The 20,604-nt window shown below is 59.3% G+C and overlaps 5 protein-coding genes across 5 annotated transcripts; 3 read left to right on the forward strand and 2 right to left on the reverse strand.

Annotated features, from left to right (window-relative positions):
• The first annotated feature begins 1,298 nt into the window (after positions 1-1,298).
• BJ171DRAFT_544236 (uncharacterized protein) lies at positions 1,299-4,471 on the forward strand. Its single transcript, XM_053113004.1, has 7 exons — positions 1,299-1,343; positions 1,472-1,549; positions 1,837-1,890; positions 2,059-2,079; positions 2,530-3,030; positions 3,189-3,499; positions 3,753-4,471. The coding sequence occupies exons 2-7, from the start codon at positions 1,493-1,495 to the stop codon at positions 4,027-4,029; spliced, it is 1,221 nt and encodes a 406-aa protein (XP_052961564.1). The 5' UTR covers positions 1,299-1,343; positions 1,472-1,492; the 3' UTR covers positions 4,030-4,471.
• BJ171DRAFT_544239 (kinase-like domain-containing protein) lies at positions 4,472-8,117 on the reverse strand. Its single transcript, XM_053113005.1, has 7 exons — positions 7,515-8,117; positions 7,066-7,080; positions 6,851-6,937; positions 6,544-6,579; positions 6,258-6,341; positions 5,944-6,073; positions 4,472-5,811 (listed from the first exon to the last, which is right to left on the reverse strand). The coding sequence occupies exons 1-7, from the start codon at positions 7,855-7,857 to the stop codon at positions 4,782-4,784; spliced, it is 1,725 nt and encodes a 574-aa protein (XP_052961565.1). The 5' UTR covers positions 7,858-8,117; the 3' UTR covers positions 4,472-4,781.
• A 2,539-nt stretch (positions 8,118-10,656) lies between these two features.
• Positions 10,657-14,348, forward strand: BJ171DRAFT_86346 (uncharacterized protein). Its single transcript, XM_053115956.1, has 4 exons — positions 10,657-12,557; positions 12,836-13,082; positions 13,407-13,688; positions 13,915-14,348. Exons 1-4 carry the CDS (start codon positions 10,732-10,734, stop codon positions 14,065-14,067), a joined length of 2,508 nt encoding a protein of 835 aa, XP_052961566.1. The 5' UTR covers positions 10,657-10,731; the 3' UTR covers positions 14,068-14,348.
• A 628-nt stretch (positions 14,349-14,976) lies between these two features.
• BJ171DRAFT_574935 (uncharacterized protein) lies at positions 14,977-18,201 on the reverse strand. Its single transcript, XM_053113729.1, has 2 exons — positions 17,658-18,201; positions 14,977-17,391 (listed from the first exon to the last, which is right to left on the reverse strand). Exons 1-2 carry the CDS (start codon positions 18,059-18,061, stop codon positions 15,450-15,452), a joined length of 2,346 nt encoding a protein of 781 aa, XP_052961567.1. The 5' UTR covers positions 18,062-18,201; the 3' UTR covers positions 14,977-15,449.
• A 748-nt stretch (positions 18,202-18,949) lies between these two features.
• On the forward strand, positions 18,950-20,577 carry BJ171DRAFT_482554 (pyridoxal phosphate-dependent transferase; the record flags this gene model as incomplete). Its single annotated transcript, XM_053108956.1, has 5 exons — positions 18,950-18,952; positions 19,206-19,397; positions 19,596-19,898; positions 20,043-20,236; positions 20,433-20,577. Coding segments are annotated over 5 exons (837 nt in total), but the record flags the coding sequence as incomplete, so codon positions are not given.
• Positions 20,578-20,604: the final 27 nt, after the last annotated feature.

Here is a 20,604-nt window from a genome sequence, read left to right on the forward strand (position 1 = left end):
CGGGCAGTGTCTGTCCATCCATGATCGCCATGAAGCCCCAGCGGGTGGAGCGACACATCCACCGCCTGGCACTGCCCTGGGCCGCCGTCACCGCTTCTCTGGCGGGAGGGGAGCCACTCCCGCACGCATCCCCATGCATCCGCCCGGCAGTGCTGGCCGAGCCAATGCATCCGCGGAGGTGGGTGTGGATGCGGAGGGCAGAATGAGCCGGCCAGCGCCGACCAAGGCGGACTGGGCACCAGGAGCAAGATCCAACAGCCCACGTCGTGGGGGAAGATCGCGCCTCGATCCGGAGTCGTCCGCCGAGGCGGGTGCGCTGTCGGCTTTCAGCCTGAACCACAGCAATAGGGGTCGATGGGCTGCAGACCGAATCGAGGGTGCTTATGCTCGTCTTTGAGCCGAGCACCGGCGCTGAACTCGCATCCAAGCCATCGCCCGGCCTGTGCCTGTGCCTGTGCCTGGACTGCCATGAATGTGGCGCGACACTACTGCCTTTTTCCTGGAAGAACCAAATCGACTCGTTGGTTCGCAAGGCCCTGTTAGATCGCGCCAGGCCGCAGCACCAAAAGCGCCGGTGCTGCGGGTTTGATGTTCTCCCAACGGACACGGGGTCCGGCATCGCTGGCGGCTCGGTCGAGCAGAGGACAGAGCCTCCGTCCAAGCACCAGCACAGATGCGAGCAGGAGATGGGCTTGCCCCGTTTGCCCCGTTTGCTCCGTTTGCCCTGCTTGCCCAGCCCGCTCGACATGATCTGCTGGTCCGGGATACCCGCCAAGCCACACCCGCCCAGCTTCGATCGCTTTCCGCCGTCGTCGGCTGCCTTCGCCGTGCTTCTGCGGGCTTCTGCCGCGGCGAGCAGCGAGGAGGGCAATTGGCTTGGGCGAGAGCGCTCTCGGCGCGGCCTCGCCGGCGCGCTGTTCTCGCCGAACAGATTAAATTCATCCTGATTCTCGCCCCTCGCTTCTCGCCCGAGCGAGACGGCCTCGGCCGAGAGCGCGACGCGGCTCGACAGCATGCCCGCCACATCAACAGTGTGCGCAGCAGCCTGATACCGCCAGCACAGCGCCGCACACAGAGACTGCGGCAACCCGGGCGCACAAGGCGCGTCCGTCGCACCACGCACCACGCTGCTGCGCACAGAGAGCGCTCTGTGCGACCAACAGGGGCATTCGATTTTCGGTGTCCTGGGCTCTCGCCGGGCTTCTCGCCGCAGCGAGCCTCGCCCGTGCCTCTGTTGCTATCCGCCTGGGAAGCCGCTATATAAGCTCTTCTCGGCGCCATTTGTTATCGAGATCCACCCGCCTTCGTTCCCCTCTGCCCTTTCCTGCGTCTCGGACTGCGAGGTGAGCCTGGCGATGCCGTGAATCTCGGCACTGCCCCTACGATCGGTGCACCTCGATAGCCTGGCTGGCTCTCGGCAGCCCTATCGGCTCTATGCGCTGACCCGCCTCGGTATCCTGGGCATCTCCAGATCCACACACACTCTCTCACAATGGTCAAGGAAACCAAATACTACGAGGTCCTCGGTGTCGACCCGTCGTGCTCGGAAGTAAATATCCCGCATCCATCACGCCGCACATCATCGTATATCGCGCCGGCGGACCGGTGCAGCGCACCCCAACTGCTCGTGCAGGAATCCCACGAGAGAGCGACAGCTTTCCACCCTGCTCGACTGCACTAGCAGCAGCCGCGCGGACACATCACGATGATCTTGGGGTGCGATCCGTGTGAAGACCTATTGGGAATGTGATCACAGCTTCACCAAGCAGCCCCAGCGACTCCGTTCTGTGTCCTAATCGCTCCTCGTGCTTGGTATTCCGTCGCCGCTTTGCTCAGAATGATCTCAAAAAAGCCTACCGGAAGCTGGCTCTGAAATACCACCCAGACAAGGTACGTGTCTCCACCCGCACCGCCTCTGCTGATAGCTGCTGCTGCAACCGCTACCACCCTGCTCGACGAATCGCTCGCTCCAGCCTCGTGCGCCACCGTCTGGACCAGACATCGTTTTCGGTAATGGCCATCGTTGATGCTTACATTCCCACAATCCTGTTTTTCCAGAACCCCGATGCCGGTGATCAGGTACTTGTTTTTCCTTATTCGCAAGCCCTTGATATCGAGCTCGTGTGGGATGAGCTCTTTGGTGGTCCCCAGCCCTGGCGTCAACAAAACAGAGGACTGTGTGGACGAGTCACGTCCCAACGACTTGCGACATGAATGGCCTCGTGATCTCCCAGCATCATCCGCTCCGCATCCACTCCCGAGCGATATGGCTCGGATGCGGATCGAGGTGGCAGCAATTGGCGTGCCGGGCGCTCTTTGTTGATGCCGTGCTGTGACGGAGATTGCCGCTCTGAGTTGATGGTGTCGGATCTGTGAGCGAGGAACTCCCGCCGATAGAGCTGGATGCTGTGCATCTCCTTGACAAACAGATGCCCTCGTCCGAGTCGCGATCTACCCCGCTGACATGCCGCTTTGCCTCTCTGCCTCTTCCTCGTACTTCCTCCTCGCGTTGGATCTTGGCGGCTGCAGTTCAAGGAAATCTCCCACGCCTACGAGATTCTCTCCGACTCGAACAAGCGACAGGTCTACGACCAGTTTGGCGAGGCCGGTCTGAACGGCGACGGTGGCATGGGCGGCGGCATGCCGACCGATATTTTCGAGCATCTGTTCGGTGGCGGCCATAGCAACTTCTTTGACCGTCGGCCCCAGGGCCCCCGCCGCGGCAAGGACATGCTTCACAGCCTCAAAGTCAGCCTCGAGGACCTCTACAAGGGCAAAGTCTCGAAGTTGGCCCTGCAGAAGCAGGTGCTCTGCGCCAAGTGCGACGGCAAGGGCGGCAAGGACGGCGTTGCCCCTAGCACCTGTCAGGGCTGTGGTGGCCGCGGTATCAAGGTTGTCATCCGCCAGATGGGTCCCATGATCCAGCAGATGCAGCAGACCTGCCCGGACTGTAACGGCGAGGGCGAGATCCTCAAGGAGAAGGATCGCTGCAAGCAGTGCAACGGCAAGAAGATCAACACCGAGCGCAAGGTGGGTATCTTTCTGACAGCGTCGAGCGAGTTGTGTTTGCGCACCACCGCACCATCCCAGGCTCACAGGTTGACACCCCTGTGCCATTGATCCTCCTGGCTTGCAATCTGCTCACTCGACTCGATTTCTGCTTGGCGTGTACGACTGTGCTTTTGCAGATCCTCGAAGTCTTTATCGAGAAGGGTATGCGCTCGGGCCAAAAGATTCCCTTTGCCGGTGAGGCCGACCAGGCCCCTGGCATCATCCCGGGCGACATTATCATTGTTCTTGAGGAGAAGGAGCACGCGCGATTCACCCGCAAGGATGATGATCTGTTCATCAAGGTCAAGATTGATCTGCTGACTGCGCTGACTGGCGGCCAGTTCTCCATCAAGCACCTCGACGACCGCATCCTGCTCGTCAACATCCTCCCGGGAGAAGTCATCCGCCCTGGAGCACGCAAGTGCATCCGCCACGAGGGCATGCCTCGGTATGTGACTGGGCCACATGCTGCCGTTGGGCATGATGATTTGGTCTGGGCGTGGATGTCGCCTGTGCAGATTCTTTGGCTCTCCTGGCGGGGGGGGGGTGCTCCGACTGACCTGCACCGATTTCTAATCATGTCTTCGTCACTCTGTCCAATTTGCGCCCTTGATCCCCTCACCCTCGTCATCGACTATGCCATGTACCACATCCACCCGATCGTCCGCACACATCCCGTCGCTCCTGCTTGGACTGCGCAGATACAAGAACCCCTTCGACAAGGGCGGCCTCTTCATCGAGTTTGAGGTCGAGTTCCCCGAGAACAACTGGGTCACCGACGAGGCCAAGTTCAAGCTGCTGGAACAGGTCCTGCCTGCTCGCCAGCCGCTGCCTGCGTTCGGCAACGCTGTCATCGACGAGGTCGTCCTGGCCGATGATGAGCCCTCGTCCGGAAACCGATCACGGTACGCGCACGACGACGACATGGACGAAGACGAGCGCGGACACGGCCCCCAGGTGCAGTGCGCCCAGCAGTAAAGGATGAGTGGGGCCGCGTCCCTGCTGATCATAAGAAGGCTGTTTTTTGCCGGCGGGTGGCCTCGTTCTGTCTCCAAGCCTGCGCTGCCCCCTCCCACCGATCTGCACCAACGCTCGTCAAGAAGCAAGGCAGACACGCATCTTCTGCGAGAAGAGAGAGGGTCATTTCATATTCTCAACTACCCCGTCCGCCCCGCTGGCTCCACACAGCATTCCCTGCTGGCCTTGCCACCACGCCATCATCACCACCCACCGCCCCCTTGGTTCATCTTCACCCCCCCCTCCTCCCTCTCCGCCCTTTCCACGATTCATTTCTTTGCACGATCCAGCCGCACACTTGTCATGCAACCTTTATGTACAGTCTGTGCAGAATTTAAAAGAAAAAACGAGACTGTGCCCACTTTGAGTGCATCGGTCACTCTGTTTTGGCTTCAGAGGTACATTTCATGTTCAGTCCATGGCACTTTGCTCTGTGAGTTGGGGGGGGGGCCGGGCAATCCAAGACACTCGATTCTGTGTCAGCACACCTGCGATTCTGCACACGTTTCCCATTTCTCGTGCAAACACTCGATTGGAGCCACTGGCGATGATCCGATGGCAGAGAGCGAGTCTATTGAGGCCAGCCGCGCTGATGGCCATCGGGTGGGCGGTGAACCATCCACGAGTGGAAGGGCCTCCCTCGCGGCTGGATAGCAACGGTCCCGCCTCTCGACCCTTCGCCCCTTCGCTTCTTTGCCCATTTGCCCATTTGCTCATGACATTCGGAACTGCTTGAATGCCGGCGCGCCGAGTGGCAAATAGTCGTCGTAATCCACATCGTACTCACGCCGCTTGCGCTCCGCCATGTCGGGTGGGTGGTCACCCGAGCTCCGCAGGAGCAAAGCGCCGATTCCGCCGTTTGCGTTCGCTCCCAGTTTGGCGACCTTGGATGCGGATTGCAGACTCGTTGTCCCATTCGTCAGCGAATTGGTGGTGTTGGTGCCGGAGATAGCGGTGGTGTCGTCAAGACCATGTACCAGTAGCACCGCCGCCGCTGCTGCTGTTGAGGTGCGCTTCGATGTCGACTGGCCAGCCGGGTCCAGATCAAAGGCATGGACGTTGCCTTGGCGCCCGCCCAAGCCCAGGCTCAGGCCCAGACCCGCCCCCGTGCCAATCTTGATCGAGGCACGCTTGAGAACGCCCGAGTGCAAGGTTGCCACGGCTTGGGATGGTGTCGAGGCCGTGGCCGTGTTGCCGTCGCCGTGGTGGACACCTATCGCGCGGGGGACTCGGTTGCCGTTCGTTGGATCGGCTGCACTTCCACTTGCACTCGGATAGACATGGCCGTTTCTTCGGGTCGCCGCAGAGGTGACTGGCGGCGGTGGTGGCTGCGGTGGTAGAGGCTCCGATGCATACGACTGCTCCTTGAGATGTGGCATTGGGAGAAGATACGGCGCGCATGGCTGTGGATACTCTTTAAAGTACGTATGCTTCAGGGCCTGGGACACACGGACTCGCCGCGAGGGCCGGAAGGTCAGGAACCAAAAGAGCAGGTCCAGTTCGGACTGGGTGGCATTGGGGAAATGGTGACGGGCGCTGTTGCGCTGGATGTTTTGGCTGGTGCTGCTCTGCTGGGCTGTCGGCTTGAACGTGTCGTAGTACGGCAGGTCGGCCAATTCGGGCCAATCTTGCAGGCTCGGAGGCCCCAGGAACTTGTAGATGAGCGATATCTGCTCCAGCTCGACTTTGCCCGGCAGCAGAGGGGAGGATTTAAGGAGCTCGCCAAAAATGCATCCGATTGACCTGGGGGACAGGGGGTATGAGAGACATTGAGTGGGAGCAGTGTGGTTGAATAGGGCCAACCGTCATCTACCCTGCCCGGAATCATCGCTGTCAAAGGGCACAGTCGCACCGCCGTTGCTCAAGTAAACTGACCACATGTCTACGGCCGTCGTGTAGTTCTTGTCGCCGTACAAAAGTTCAGGTGCCCGATACCACAGCGTCACAACCTTGGGGGTCATAGGGTGGCTTGGATATCCAATCTTTCGAGCGAGACCAAAATCCGCTGTCGGGACAAGCACGAAGAAATCTACGTCAGCCTCGGCTCCATGTTTGTAAGGGGGGGGGAGATCAAGAACGAGAGAGCGAGACCGGCGCACTTTGTTTCTCTCAGTCTTACTGCAGTATGGGAATGGTATTGGCGGACCGCTACTGAAAGCGCAGACAGAGCGACAGAAACGAGGACATACCGATCTTGAGGATGCCTGTGGAGGTCAAGAGCAGGTTTGAAAGCTTGAGATCCCGGTGGATGATAAAGTTGTTGTGCAGGTACTCTGTGTGGAATGAATTGACGAGAGCAAGTGATTGATGGAGCGGGTGCAATGATGTATAGGAACAAAGTTGATGGAATGCCATCGTAAGAACAGCGACAACTTCAACATCGGTAATGCATTCGCACTCCAGCAATCCGTTCATGACAGCAAAAGCACCCTGCTTCATGGTCACATCGCCCGCCTGCATTTGCTGGATCCTCACCAAGGCCCTTCAAGAGCTGCAGCATCAGGCACTTCACTTTTGGAGGACAAGTTGAGCACAAGTAGAGCACGAGTTGAGCGTTGGCAGAGGACATCCAAGGGCAGGATTCATGGGAGGTGATTCATGGAAGGCGATTCAGCAAAGTGGCAACGCAAGCGATGCTCCGTCAGTGACGATCAACAGTCCACGCAGGATCAGCAGGGCAGCCGCAGTTGGGTGAGTTGGCGAGGCCTCGTGTTCACTTTGGCTTTGAGTTCAAGCGGCCATGTGCGATCTGAGCTGTCGCATTGAGAGCGTTGATACTTGCCGTGTGCCGGTTTGTACCCGGGAGACGGGCCCATGTTGATAAAGTTGTCCATCAGATGCGCCATGTCGTATTCACAGAACTCCATGACTGCAGACCGTGAAAGCAGCATGGATCGAGAATGCATGGTCAGACCAATCAACCATTCCCGGAGCAGCAAGCGGAGACGAGCAGCATTGACCGAGCGATGAAAAGAGTATCAAAGCGCCTGTACGTACCCATGAAGATGCTGTCTGAAGCGCAAGAGTGAGAGTGGAACGCAAGCGAGGAAATGTGAGTCGAGCTGTACCCCAAAACAGCGACTGGACGAGGGTCTGGATAAACACAAGCTCGTCCATGCATCAGAGAGTGTCCAACGCTCAGATGCTCCAAAGGCGGTGCATCCATTCCAGTATGGTGCCAGGAGCCGGATAGAGCGCCACAGGATGTTGAAGTGTGAAGAGGACAGAACACCATCGAGCTACGGCAGAGCACAGGACGAGCAAGCCGAGCAAGCCGAGCCCAGATCGCCCAAGCGAGGATATGGCGGCATTCGTGCGGCATCGTGCTGGCCCGGCAAGCCGAAGCGAGCAGAGCGTCTATAGGATGGCCCTTATGGAAACGCCGCCGAAAGGCACTGTCGAGTACTCGGTCAAGGAAGAAGGGACGAGGGAAATGGAGGACCTACCCAGCTCGGTGCCAACGATGACATCGTGGACTCGGACAATATTGTCATGATGAAGCGATCGCAGCAAGGCAATCTCTCGGATGCTGCTGATGGGTAGGCCGTCGGTCTCGAGCTCCATCCGAATCTTCTTGAGTGCCCAGATCTGGCCAGACTTGAGATGCCTGGCTTTGTAGACGACGCCGTATGTGCCTTCGCCGATCCGGCCAATCTTGCCGTAAGCATGAACGCTGTCGCAGGTGCCCTGGAAGCGAGAGGGATCGACATAGATGGGCGGGACATCCTCGTTGATGGAGTGGATCGCCTTGATGTGCGACTGGGAGGGCGGCTGGACAAATTGAGACATGATGCCGAATGGTCTGGACGAGTATCGAGTGCACGCAGACAGAGCCGAAAGAAAGGGACGCCGGCGAGGCAAGAGCCAGATCCGAGAGCAGATCCTGGAAGGGAGGTGGTCGACGGTCCGAGCAAACGACAGAAAGTGAATCCGAGACACAGCCGGATCGGTGACGGTGGTGGTGACGGGGTCTGGAGTACTTCTTGTTGGCCGGGCGCAGAGAGCGAGGCAGCAGGAGCAAAGCAGCAGGATCGGGACAACTCAAAGGGGACGACAGGACTTGCGAGGCGACATGAGAAGCACGGCTGGCTGGAATGGACTGGATGGACTGGATGGACTGGATGGATTGGATGGATTGGATGGATTGGATGGATTGGATGGATCGAGCCGGACCTGCACTGCCACAGCGCCACTTCCGCGTCCTGTCCCCAGATGGAAGGTGCCAAATGTGGCTGGCGCGACAAGAGGCAGCGCGTCCGCCAATCGCGTGTCGCGTGGTCTGGAAACGTGGTCCAAGCCCTTGGCCGGCGCGCTCCTGAAACAAATGCACAAAGCAGCACCCAGCTACCAGCGCCCATGGCTTCGACCACCAACGAGCGCATTTTGCGCAAAGCTGCAGATCGCCCAGATGCTATCGAAGGCACTCGTGCTGGGCGTCCCCCCACGCACCGCCTGGCGCTCAAAACTGGCCTTGGATGAGATTGCGGCTCTGGCAAGGACGAAAGCGGAGGTCTGCCGACACATCGGGCGATGCTGGGGAGGGATTCGGCGACGCATCGGGCAGACCTCCTGCGATGGAGCTTTGCGAACAGCTGCGTTTCGCATCCAACATCGCCGACGGCCTGCTGCTTGCATCCACTCGCCTGGCAACACAGAGACATGGCGAGACAGCGGCCCCGATGGCATGCGCGGCAGGCCGCTGTCCAGGCCGCTGCACTCTATCGATGGCCGCAACCCAGCACCCGCATCGAGGGTCCCGCTGGGCTGATGCCTCGGGCTTGGCACGCTTCATGGAGCGGCGAGCACTGCCGCACGTGGAAGAGCGCTCCGATCGATGCGACTTGAGCTGGGAATCGATGCGACTTTGGCTGGGAATCGATACCATGGCCAGTGGGATATGCCATGGCCAGCAGGACCTGGGCTTCGACATACAAAGGCACATCTGCCAGCCCAGAGAGAGCAGGCAGCCGCCGCAGCCGCCGTCGCGAACCAGGCGAACACGCAGCCCATGGCCGACAAGAAACCCAACGGCAACGGCATCCCCGCCGAACAAGCAGCGCACATCCGCCCTTGCTTGCACGCTGGCGGCCTTGCTGCCCCGTGCGACATTGTACCGGCTGCTGTGCATCGGCCGAGGCCAGGCAGCGAGGCGTGTGACGGGGGCTCTCTTCCCGCCTCGGCCGGGCGAGACCCGCTATTTCGGCGACCGAGACGGGGAGCGAGAGTGTGGCAGTCGCTGGTGAGGGGGCGGCTGGCAAGGCTCTCGGGGATCGGCCCGAGGCACGATGGCCAATGTCGCTCCTATCTGATCCGCCTCCAGTTCCTCCGACTTGCACCGACGCCCGCTGTGCTGCCCTCGGCCGTCTGTGACTGCCACCCTTGGCCGCATCGCATCCAACCGGACGAGCAGAATCCAGTTGCATCGAGCTGAATCGTGCTGGATCGAGCTGAATCGTGCTGGATCGTGCTGAATCGTGCTGGATCGAGTTGGAGTCGTTGAATCCAATAGGACCGATTGAATCCAACAGGACGATTGAATCCAGAAGGACGATTGAATCCAGCAGGACCGATTGAATCGGACTGGATCCCGCCACATCGAGTCCGTACCGAGTCTGTACCGAATCTACCAAGTCTGTATCGGGTCACTCTCGTCTCCCCCGCCCCGCGCCGTTCTCTTACCCACCCACAGATTCGACTGCTTCGGCTGCAGCGCCCAAGCGGCGGCGCCTTTCTCGCCCTTCCCCGCCTGCATTGCTGAATCGGTCGCAAACTACTTTTCATTGCCCCGTTGCCGCCTGCCCATCGGCGTGACTATTTGTTTTGGTCCTGTCGCCCCGCCCGTTGCCCTCCCGGCCCTTGCATCCCTTGCATTCCTTGCATTCCTTGCATCGCACCTCGGCCCCCAATTAACCGCCTGGATTAGATTGCTCAGGGTAAGCCCTCATGTCCTTTGCTGCCTCTGTCCAGCGCACCGTTGCCGACTCGACCGCCTGTCAGATATGCTGAATCTGCTGGATCTGCTGGATGTCTTGGATATTCTGGATGTCTTGGATATGCTGGATATGCTGGATATGCTGGATATGCATTCCGGCGGCATCTCTGCATCCACACTCCATCCCGCCGCCTCATGCATCCATGTTGACTCCCCTGCACCATGGCCTCGCCAGAGTGACCCCCTCGCCGGTACACTCGCTCTTCTTCTCCACCGTGGCTTTGTCCTCTCCGTCTCGGCTTTACTCTGTTTTGCCTCCCACTCTCCAGCGACCGGCTGTCGCTGCATGGTCACAGCCGCCTCTGCGTCCATGCAAATCTGTCGTCGCCTTTGTCGGTCCCTTATTCGGCTTTGTCAATCTGCTGCACTCTGACCCCCTTCCCCGTCGTTTTTACATTATCCGGCTATCTATTGTCCGCGCCGACTTGCTTTTGCCGCCGCATATTTGTTCTCTGCCCCGGCCAGTCTCTGCCTGCTCGTTTTCCGGCCTTTCCAATTCCAGGCACCGCCCAACCCAACCCCGTTGTGTCGCTGCTCGTCACGCCTCGTCGCCCATTCCATCTCCCCATCTCCCGGCTCGTTGCCCACGCTGGCCACTACGCCTGCCACCCGGCACACCAAGCCCGTTCGCTGATTCGCATCTCCTCCGCTCGTCTCCCTTCCCATAGATCATGGACTCTGGCAACGACAAGCCCTTTTCGCTCTCCAGCTTCCTCCCTCGGCCTCGGGCTGCCTCGCGGACCCAGCTGGCCGTCACCACCGCCCTCCCGGAGAGCGTGCCCGCCGAGCGTCCTCCACTCACCGAACGCACCACATCCCTGGATGTGGTCAGCTCCATCACCAACGCCGGCTCCATGTTTCCGAGCATGGACCGCGGCCAGCGTCTGCTCTCGCCCAGAACCCGCCCCCTGCCCGACGACCTTCCGGGCATGGGCCGGACCGTCGACTCGCCCTTGGACTCGGCCCAGTCCCGCCCTTACGACATTCCCGTCGATATCCCTCCCGCTCTCCGCGCCCGGCCCCCTCCCCGAAAGACATCGCATATCCCGCCTGGCCTCCCGACTCCGCTGATGATTCCGCTGCATCCGTCGACACCCGTATCCTCCTATCCATCGTCGTCGTCGGCAAAGTCGCCGTCGGCTGTCTCCGGCCCTCCGCCTGTAACACACTTCATCCCGCCGCCTCCTCCCCCAGCCCCCCTTGCCCGACTCGTGATCCCTCTCCCAGCCCCGGAGAGCGATCGTCCCGAGCCCCTGTCGCCAACCCCGTCGCTCCTTCGCTCACGATCCCAGCCCAACATCATTGCCGGCCGCTGGGACCCGCAGGCCAACCCCGACGTCTTCGCCAACTTCCCATCGCATCCCTCCTCCCCTGCCTCAAGCACCCCACCGCAGTCGCCCTGGAGTCCGAGAGACATTCGGCACATTACCCACTCCCACAGCGCCGGAACCCTCTCACCAAAACCCATCCTCGTCGTCAACGTCGCAAAGGCCTCCTCGACCGCTTCGTCGGCCTCGGCGTCGTCGTCGTCATCCTCTGCCCGATCCCACGAGCCGTTGGTATCCTCGCCGCAGGCCCAGAAATCTGCCCCGGCCCAAATCCGGCTCTTTGAGCGTCCGCGGCGATACCGTCGCTCCTCGGAACTGCCCTATCTTGTCTCGGGCAGCGGCAGCAGCAGCAGCCCCTTCCACACCGACCCGCGCTCCCAGGGCCTTGCCCCGATCCAGGAACAGGTCCAAGTATACACCTCCGAGGGCACCATGCCCCTCCCCCAGCTTGCCTCCCGATCTGCTCCGCCGTCTCCGACACCTTCGAGCGATTCGTCAGCATCCGATAGTCCGCCGCAGCCGATCGCACCCAACGCCATCCCCGCGGAACAACTCCTGTCTCCCCGGCTCCAGTTCGAGCGGCCCCCGCGTCCGACAAACCGAGTGAACCGAACTCCTGTGATCCCTGTCAATGCCATGATCGCTAGTCCCCCAACCGTGCCGCTGCCGCCACTGCCGCCTGCCGATGAACCCCCGAATATTCCTGTCGCTGCGAGCTCGTACGTGGACCAGCCTGTGGCCCAGTCTGTGGGCCAACCTGTTGCTCAGCCTGTGGGTCTGCGGGTGGGCCAGCCCGTCAACCGCCCCTCGCGCCCTGGGCAGTTCCGAGATCCCTTCCGCCCCAATACCGCGCCTCTGCCCAACAACCCTGCGACATCAACGCCAGCCTCCCTGAGCCGCCCGAAACCCGGCGGCGGGCTTCCCGTTCCAAAGCAGCGTCCCGACTTCCCCGTCAAGGATCCGATCCAGCAAGTCCTCGGTGAGCTCAAGCAGACCATCAAGATCTACCACTCGACCCAGCACGCGGAAATGACCAAGGTCTTGGTCGACTATGACCAGTTTCTGATGCGGTTCCTTCGTGCAAAACGCTTCAACATCCAGGAGAGCCTGACGATGGTGCTCTCCTACTGGAACTATCGAACAAAGGTCCTCAAGATTTCGCTGGATCGGTAAGCTCGCCGTACAACCGCTGCGCGCTCGAGGAGTGCGATTTTGCAGGAGGCCCTGCCATGGTTTTGACCTGGGCAGCACGGCAACATCCCGTAGCACTGGCCGAGTGGCATTGGCCGAGTGGCATTGGCCGAGTAGCATTGGCCGAGTGGCGCCTCCATGCTACGTGATCACGGGGCTCGGCCGTCAAAATCATGGGATTGTATCGCCAGGATTCTGGTACATCCTGGTCTTGCCGCTGTATCCCTACCTCGCTGACATGTCCTTGCCCTGCCAGTGTCTCTGACGCCGTCTGCGAGATCCTCCGAAGCAAGTTCGTGACGCTGCCGCCCATCCGGGACTCGGGCAAGCGCCAGGTCATCCTGCTCCACACCCGGCGGCTCTCCAGCAAGTCGGACCAGGGCAAATTCGACAGCATGGACATCATGCGGGCTCTCTGGCTCGTGCTGGAGATGGCCTCCGAAGACCGCCTCACGATCATGTATGGCGTTACCATCATCAATGACGCCACCGGTGCTGGATGGGTATGTTCGGGCTCTATGCTCCCCATATGAGTTCCATGTGCTTTATGAGCTTTATGGGTGGCAGAAATGGTCGTGAAGGCTGGAAACCGACTTTGAGAGGCGGCAAACGTCGCGTTGCATTGGAGCAATTGACCACGCAGGCAATTGACCACGCAGGCAATTGGCCACGCAGGCAATTGGCCACGCATGCATGGACAATCGTATGCATGGACAATCGCACAGCCGTGCATAAGTGCGGCCCCTTCACCACCTTCCTCACCTGCACGATGAGTCCCCTTCATGATCGACTCATTCACGTTGAACACCACTCCCCGTCACCACCAGGACAACTTGAGCCCGGGACTTCCCAAGCTACTGATCAGCTCCCTCCAGAACCGCTTCCCCCTGCGGATCGGACGAATCTACGTGTTGTACCCGACCCAGATCATGAAGCTCTTCTGGACGACGATCAAGTCCCTACTCAAGACCAAGCTGATGTTCCGGGTCGTGCTGCTCGAAAACGAAAACGATGCCTCGCAGGTTCTCATCAACGACTTTGGCCTCGAGTGTCTGCCCGAGTTCATGGGAGGCAAGGTTCCCTTTGACGAAGCCCAGTGGACCGAGGAGGTAGGATTGGCCGGCTTTGATGTGTGTGGCCCGGCACAGTGATCGCTCGCTGTTGCTGCTGCTGCCGGTGCTGTTGCTGTATGTCGAAGCGGATGGAGGACGCTCAGCCAAGTGACCGGCGAGGAAGCATAATGTGAGGGAATCAGTGTCTTCGTCCACTTCCGGTGTCTCGGCGTTCCCCGCTCACAATCGCCATTGTGCTGCAACTCCCACACGCCCATCCCAGATCCTGTTGACGGTGCTGCAGGCCGACAGCCAAACCAAGACAACGGTGCTCAACCGCCAGCTTTCCAACAACCGAAAGAATGTCGTGATCGCCCCCAAGCCGCGAGTCAACACTCAAATCCAGGGGCTGTTGGACCAGCTGCCTCCCTCCTAGAACCATATCATCTCGACCCAGATCACAGCGGGGAAGAGAGCGAGGACACGATCCTAGCCCTCAGACCCTGGCCCTCACGCCCTGGCCCTCACGCCCTGGCCCTCACGCCCTGGCCCAGACAAGAACAATTCGACACATGTACAAACAAAGCACCTCGACGGCATTCAATATCTCCCGCCTGATCACCACTCACGGCGCATCGTACATCGCATGCCATACTCTATCCACCGTGTTTCTGCCTCCGCTCCCCTGCCCTTCTTCCAGAATTCATACGGCCAAGCTCAGTAAGCATCGTACAATGAAGCCTTGCAGGAAGTCGAGGCCCATCCAACGTTGATTCGGGACCGTTTAACTTGATTTCGTTTCCCTTCTCGCTCTCTCTCCTCGCGACTCTTGAGAGGTGATGGGCTATTCGTGCGATTTATTTGTTATCGATTTCAGCTCCACTTCATCCCTCTTGGCGCCTTGCGTCCCTGTCCTGTCCGATTACGCCGCGTTTGTCCGAATACGACGAAGTGTCCCATTTTTTTCTTTTTCTCCGGCGCGCTGTATATGTATCTGTCTATCTATATGTTGTATTTATTGGATGTGCTGCACCCTGTTGTAGGCTGTTCTTATTTTCTCCCTTTCCTTCTTGTTTCACTTGATAGCTGACCAACGCCGATAACCCGTCTTGCCGCCTGGGACGATTTCCACTTGCAGCTGCGCGAACGTTGCTGTTGCTGCTGCTGTTGCCACTTCTATCACTACTTCCACTGCTACTGCTGTTGTTGTTATTGCTTTGTGCCAACAAATGAAGCTGAGCGTGCTGCTTTTTACAGCTGTTTGCTTGATGGATGGGAATAAACACATCTTTCATCCACAATGACGATCCACCCTCGTTCGACCCGAGGAACAGCACTTCGTACGGAGCGGTCCAAATGCTCGAACATGTATTGGTGGGCCAGGAGGATAGACGTGTACTGGTATACGTAGACTCGTGCAAGGGCAAGGGCAAGGGCAAGGGCGAGGTGCAGCAGGACAGGACAGGAGCTCTCAACCAGAATGTCGCTGCAGTAAGCTTGTAAGGTGGGCGGGGGAGATGGGGGATGGCAGCGCGAGTGCGGCCATGGAATCCAAAGAAACACGGTGCCAAGCAACAGAAGCAAGCACGCATAGGCTTAGGGAAGACAGAGCGTGAGAGAGGAGGTGCGGTGAGAGTGTGCGAGATTGGAGCGGAGGCATAGTCTTTGTGGCTTTGTAACCCCCGGAAGACAAGTGGCCAGGAGGCTTCAGGGAATCAACACGAGCCACCCTGGAGCAGCACGATCATCATGTCCGCCGCCCTCCCCCGCCTCTCGACAAGGTACAGATCCTATGCGGAGCGGCCAGGAACCAGCCGCCTAAACATCGTGTAGATGATGACCAAGCAGGCCCATCTCCATCGGCAGAGTCGCAAGAGCAGCGGCATTTGGCCCGATGATCCGCGAAATCTGTTCGTCGTAGCGACTGCGGAGCGGGCATTTGGTGGGATCCGCTTGTCCATCGGATCCGATCGAGCGGGTGCATCGATGATTCTCCAGCACAAACCGGAGCAGCCGTGGTCGAGTCAGCAGCTCATCCAGGATCGTGAACGACATTGTTAATGACTGAGATCCAGTGGGGTGGGCCGCGACGGTCGAGGTTGAGGCGGAAGCTGAAGCTGAAGCAGGCGCGGGCGCGGGTGCAGGGGCATGGGCAGGGGTAGGGACGAGAGGCAGCGTTGAAGAAGTAGTAGACGGCACCGTGCGCTGTCTTGGTGGATTAGAGTGTGGCGGTTGTTGGCTTGCGTGGCTTGCGTGGCCGGCCTCGAGCGACGAGCGCCACGACGGCTGCATCCGTGCGTGAGGCTGGGCCATGTTTGGAACTGACTGAGGCCAAGGGTTCGACCGAGTCGGAAAGTGCTCGATGGACGGAGACAGTGGCGTAATCTGGATGAATTCCTGGTGGACATCGAGCCGGTCGAGAGCCAGGCGGATGATCTGTTCTCGTCGAGATTCGGCTTCACGAAAAAGTGCCGGATCAATCCATCGAATGTCGGCATGGTTCACGTGAAGACGGGCCTCTGGGTTCCCAGCGCGGCCTGTTATCCCGTCCATCGCCAGGGCTTGTGGACGAAGAGGCATTCGAACATTGGCGACTTCATGGGGCAGCCAGAGGGCGCACTCTGCCGGAGCAGCATGGACAGCACCCCAGAATGCATCGCGCGGACTTGACTCGCGCTCTAGCAGCCAGCGAACCATGTCGACATGGTACTGACTGGCGGCGAGCATCACCAGGTCCGAGGACTGGATCCGAATCGGCTTGTTCAGGGCCCCTTCGTACGGATGACCGATGGACGCTCCCTGCGAGATCAGGTATTCGGTGACATCCACGTGTCCGTAGCCGATCGATTCCTTCAGGACTTGCCGCAGTATCGACTTTGATGTCGGAGCATGTTTGAGCACGCCAACATCCTCGATCAGCCACTGAACCAGCTGCCGATCACCCGCCCTGACACAGCCCAGCAGCCAGGGCCGCGAGGAGTGCGACGGCGACAAAAGCAGCCCGTTGGACTGCAACAGCGTCGCGAGGTCGAAGCGTGGGCAGTTCGGACCGGCGATGGCATCGGTGATGTAAAGATCGGTCACTACATGGCCGTTGGCGATGAGGTACCGCAGCCCGTCGAGTCGACCATCGGCTACACCGATATGCCATTCGCAAACAACTGGCTCGTTTGTCGGTAAGTCTCCTGGTTGATCCGCGGCCCGCAGCGAGACCTGGCGCAGAGTAAGCTCGTCAAGAACGTCTGGTCGCGAATACAGGATGCCGAGCCTGAGGGCGTACTTGAATATATCCTCAATCTCGGGCCAGTGGCTGGGTTGGGTGGCTGGATGGGCAAGGGTGTGTGCTGAATGTCTCGATACAAAGTCGAGTTGCAGCGCATACCGAAACAGGTCCATGTGGCCGTGCTGGATTGCCATTCTGATCATGTACTTCCATACCAGTAGCACATCCCGCTTATCGTCGTCAATGGCTGTGGCCAACGAGTTGGTCAAGTACCGAGGGAAGGATACGTCGTGCCGGAGAATAAAGTCGATTGCACGAATGTATCCGCTCCTGAGGACCCAGCCAAAGAAGCTCAGACATGACTCGCGATGAGGATATTCCCTTGGGGCTCGATGGCGGTCCGTCAACATTTGGTGATACTCGTTTCGGATGAAGTTGTCGGGAACCAGGAATAGCTCGTGTGGGGACCTGCGACCAAGCCAGCGGTAGTAGCAACGTCCGGGGATCCGTTGGGCATCCAGGGGACACCGTACCGGACTGAACGATGGTAGGGCAGGATGAAGTGCACGTCAATGAGGAGGAGAGTTCACAAGGGTTGGGGTCGACAGCCCGAGGCCGTGAAGTGAATTCCAGCAGGCGAAATGCGAATGGATTCAAGGAAGGTCAGCACACCGATTAGAATGGCGTCGGTGATGGGCAGGAGAGAGCGAAAGTGGCTAGAACGGAAGTAACAGCGACAGGAAGCAGAGCGAGCCGGCCTTCAGCAGGATCGAACTACGACAGAAGAGCAGCGGTCGACTTACGAAATGGGCATATTGTAACCGTCGAGGAGTTGAAACGCAGTCCAGAACTGCTTGTGGGCAATGTTGAGAGGAGGACAGCTCTCTGGTCGATGGCCCCCGGCCGAGGCATCTTGGGCGGCCCGCCGGAGAAGCGAGAGCACCAGCTCCTCAGACCGCAGGAAGGTGAATGGCAGCACCGGGAGCTGATGCAGCAGCTTGTCCAGCGGAGCGTAGTGAAAGAGTAGCCACCGGATGCGCCACTCATCCGAGACCAGCGAGTAGGTGCGCCGACAGGAGCCAAGAAAGGCCGATGGACAGGGCAGGCGGATGAAGATATGGCAGAGCAGCTCGTTGGGCAGCTCCAGAAGGCCGACAGCCGGCGCCGGCGCCGAGGAGACTGGCTCAGGAGCAGCAACAGCCGACATGGATAGGAAGGACAGGGGACGGTGGACGCAGACGGTTGCGGGCGGACCGCTGTAGATATGGCCACGGCTCGAGAGCAGATCGGCCAGGACGGCGGGTGCGCTGGGAACGGGGTCGATCGGGCGATGGAGGAGTGTTTAGGCTTGAGGGCAGAAAAATGGACCGACAGCACGGCGTTGCTCGGAAAACAAACGCGGCCTGAAAAAAAAAAAGTTGGGCGGCTGACAGACATGCATCCAGAGCCGAGCATGCAGCACCAGGTCAAAAAAACAACAACGGGCTCTGGGGCCATTTGATTGAATTGTCTGGTTGAGTTGTTTGGTTGAGTTGTTTGGTTGAGTTGTTTGGTTGGACGTCGTTACAACCATCGTTACAACCATTGTTAGAACCATTGTTAGAACCGTTTGTATTTTCGGTTGGAACACAAGCGGGTATGATGGCGTTGCTGCAGCGATAGCACTGGCACTGCATCGTTATTTCTCGCTGTCATGTTCCGAGGGCGATTGCAGTTCGCACTCAGCGACGACGGCGTTGGTCCCAGCCAACCACCCCACAGCCCGGCCTCCTCCCCATTCCCTCCCGCTCCTGCTCCTGCCTTCCGGGTGCCGGCACCAGCAGCGCCCATTGCCACGGCGTTGCTCCCACGGCACTGCATCGGCCCCAATCCAGGTCGGCTGGTCCAAACAAATGCTCTTGGTGGTGCCGCCCAACACCAGCACGGCATCAACACCGCAAGCGCTTCACGTGCGCAAGCCCCTTTTCCCGATCATCCGATTTGTGGGGTTTGGGTTGGGTTCAAATAGACCCCGGTCGTCCGCTCCGCTTTGCCAGATGTCTGCTCCCTGATCTCTTTGGAAGGAGCTGTCTGCTCTGGAACCTGGCCGCCCGACATGGTAAGGGCATGCTTTGCATGGAGGAACGTCCCTCTCGGCCGAGTGTTGCTCGATGGTATTCGATGCTGCACAGCGTTTGCACGGCGTTGTAGCCGCATCCGCCTGCAACGGGCAGATCCGATGATGCGGCATTGGCAGGTCTGCTCGGCAACGGCACGGCAGGAATAAAACAAGCCTGGAGACGCCTCGTCAACTCGTGTTGTAACAGCTCCCTGTCTTGTCTCAACCCCGGCCAACTCGGATCCACTTGCAGTCCGAACCAACCCAGGTCGTCACGAGGGCCTCAGCTGCAGTGCTGGACGCACTCAACAATCCCCGTTTGAGCCTGCTCAAAAACATTCTTCTGGTGGTGTTCCTGCACCAGGCTGCCCGCCAAGCGTACCGGCTGGTCTTTGTCCGCGGTGTCTCGGCCTCGTGGCAGCAGTTTTCCAAGGAACTCATAAAGGTACGCAGACCGGGCCTGGCTCGATCTCTGGCGGATGCGATTCTGCGCATCGCTGGATGGCCGACAACTCGAAGCCACCGGACGTGAATATGGCATCGACTGATTCGTCGACAAGAGCGAGTGCACGGAGAAACAATCATTCAAAGCTGCTCGCATACGGGTATACGACGCTAACCTTGTTGGAATGTGGGGCTTCAGTGGTCGATCAAGATCATCCGAGCCACTGTCCCGGGCGTGGATGCAAAGATCAAGAAGGAAATCGAGAAGGCTGTCAAGTCAATCGAGAGCAAGAATGCACCCGACGTCCCTGGTGAGGTCAAGTACCTCACACTTCCGACCGAGGGCTTGACTGACGGGGTGCTCCGAGGCGAACTCAGGCGCTACAAGGGCCTGGAAAGCGATGAGTGGAAGTCCGGCAAGATATCCGGCGCCATCTACCACTCGGTCGAGTCGCTCAATCAGCTCACAACCGAAACGTACGGGATGTTTGGGCTGGCCAACGTGAGTCTCTTTACCATAACCCAACTCGATTCGCTGACAGCTAACCGGGCAACAAACAGGGCGGGGCCGGCTCGGCTGGGCAGGGCTGGGCGGGATAGTAACACCGATCCTCTTCCATACCCATCACATATCGGCAACACTCAGCCCCTTCACCCGGAAGTCTTCCCAAGCGTCCGCAAGATGGAGGCCGAGGTCATTGCCATGGTCCTGAACATGCACCATGCTCCGGCCGAGGCATGCGGAAGCGTGACCTCTGGCGGCACCGAGAGTCTTCTCATGGCCGTCAAGACCTACCGTGACATGGCCCGGGAGCTGCGCGGAGTTACAGAGCCCGAAATGTGAGTCAAAAAAATGGTCCGCTGGTGGTGTTTCTGCCGACTTGGGGGCCGCTTGTGGAGTTTTGAAATGCTTGGCGGGCTATGATGTTCGACCTATGACGGGCTCGACTGTCTGTGGCCCACAGTGGCTGTTGCCCTTGAATTGCTGTGCAACAATCTGCTTCAACCATCGAGCTCACTTTGTTGAATCCCTCAGGGTCGTTCCTGTGACAATCCACGTCGCTTTCGACAAGGCTGCCCAATACTTTGGTGTCAGGATCATCCACATCCCAGTCGACCCAGTCACCTTCCAAGTCGATGTTCGCAAGATGGATCGTGCCATCAACCGAAACACCATCATGGTGAGGCTCATTCCAATACCCCTCTCA

The sequence above is a fragment of the Polychytrium aggregatum genome, assembly GCF_025602895.1.
Source record: "Polychytrium aggregatum strain JEL109 chromosome Unknown BJ171scaffold_161, whole genome shotgun sequence".
Classification (NCBI taxonomy): domain Eukaryota; kingdom Fungi; phylum Chytridiomycota; class Chytridiomycetes; order Polychytriales; genus Polychytrium; species Polychytrium aggregatum.

Bases quoted from the DNA above. Each gene is read 5' to 3' on its own strand.
- BJ171DRAFT_544236 (XM_053113004.1), top strand. From the start codon at position 1,493: ATGGTCAAGGAAACCAAATACTACGAGGTCCTCGGTGTCGACCCGTCG. The intron at 2,080-2,529 runs GTACTTGTTTTT...TGGCGGCTGCAG, and splicing joins ACCCCGATGCCGGTGATCAG to TTCAAGGAAATCTCCCACGC. The intron at 3,031-3,188 runs GTGGGTATCTTT...GTGCTTTTGCAG, and splicing joins AGATCAACACCGAGCGCAAG to ATCCTCGAAGTCTTTATCGA.
- BJ171DRAFT_544239 (XM_053113005.1), bottom strand. From the start codon at position 7,857: ATGTCTCAATTTGTCCAGCCGCCCTCCCAGTCGCACATCAAGGCGATC. The intron at 6,580-6,850 runs GCAAGTATCAAC...GTCCTCCAAAAG, and splicing joins CGGGTACAAACCGGCACACG to TGAAGTGCCTGATGCTGCAG. The intron at 6,342-6,543 runs GTGAGGATCCAG...CATTCCACACAG, and splicing joins GCAGCTCTTGAAGGGCCTTG to AGTACCTGCACAACAACTTT.
- BJ171DRAFT_86346 (XM_053115956.1), top strand. From the start codon at position 10,732: ATGGACTCTGGCAACGACAAGCCCTTTTCGCTCTCCAGCTTCCTCCCT. The intron at 12,558-12,835 runs GTAAGCTCGCCG...TTGCCCTGCCAG, and splicing joins CTCAAGATTTCGCTGGATCG to TGTCTCTGACGCCGTCTGCG. The intron at 13,689-13,914 runs GTAGGATTGGCC...CGCCCATCCCAG, and splicing joins AAGCCCAGTGGACCGAGGAG to ATCCTGTTGACGGTGCTGCA.
- BJ171DRAFT_574935 (XM_053113729.1), bottom strand. From the start codon at position 18,061: ATGTCGGCTGTTGCTGCTCCTGAGCCAGTCTCCTCGGCGCCGGCGCCG. The intron at 17,392-17,657 runs GTAAGTCGACCG...ACCATCGTTCAG, and splicing joins GGTTACAATATGCCCATTTC to TCCGGTACGGTGTCCCCTGG.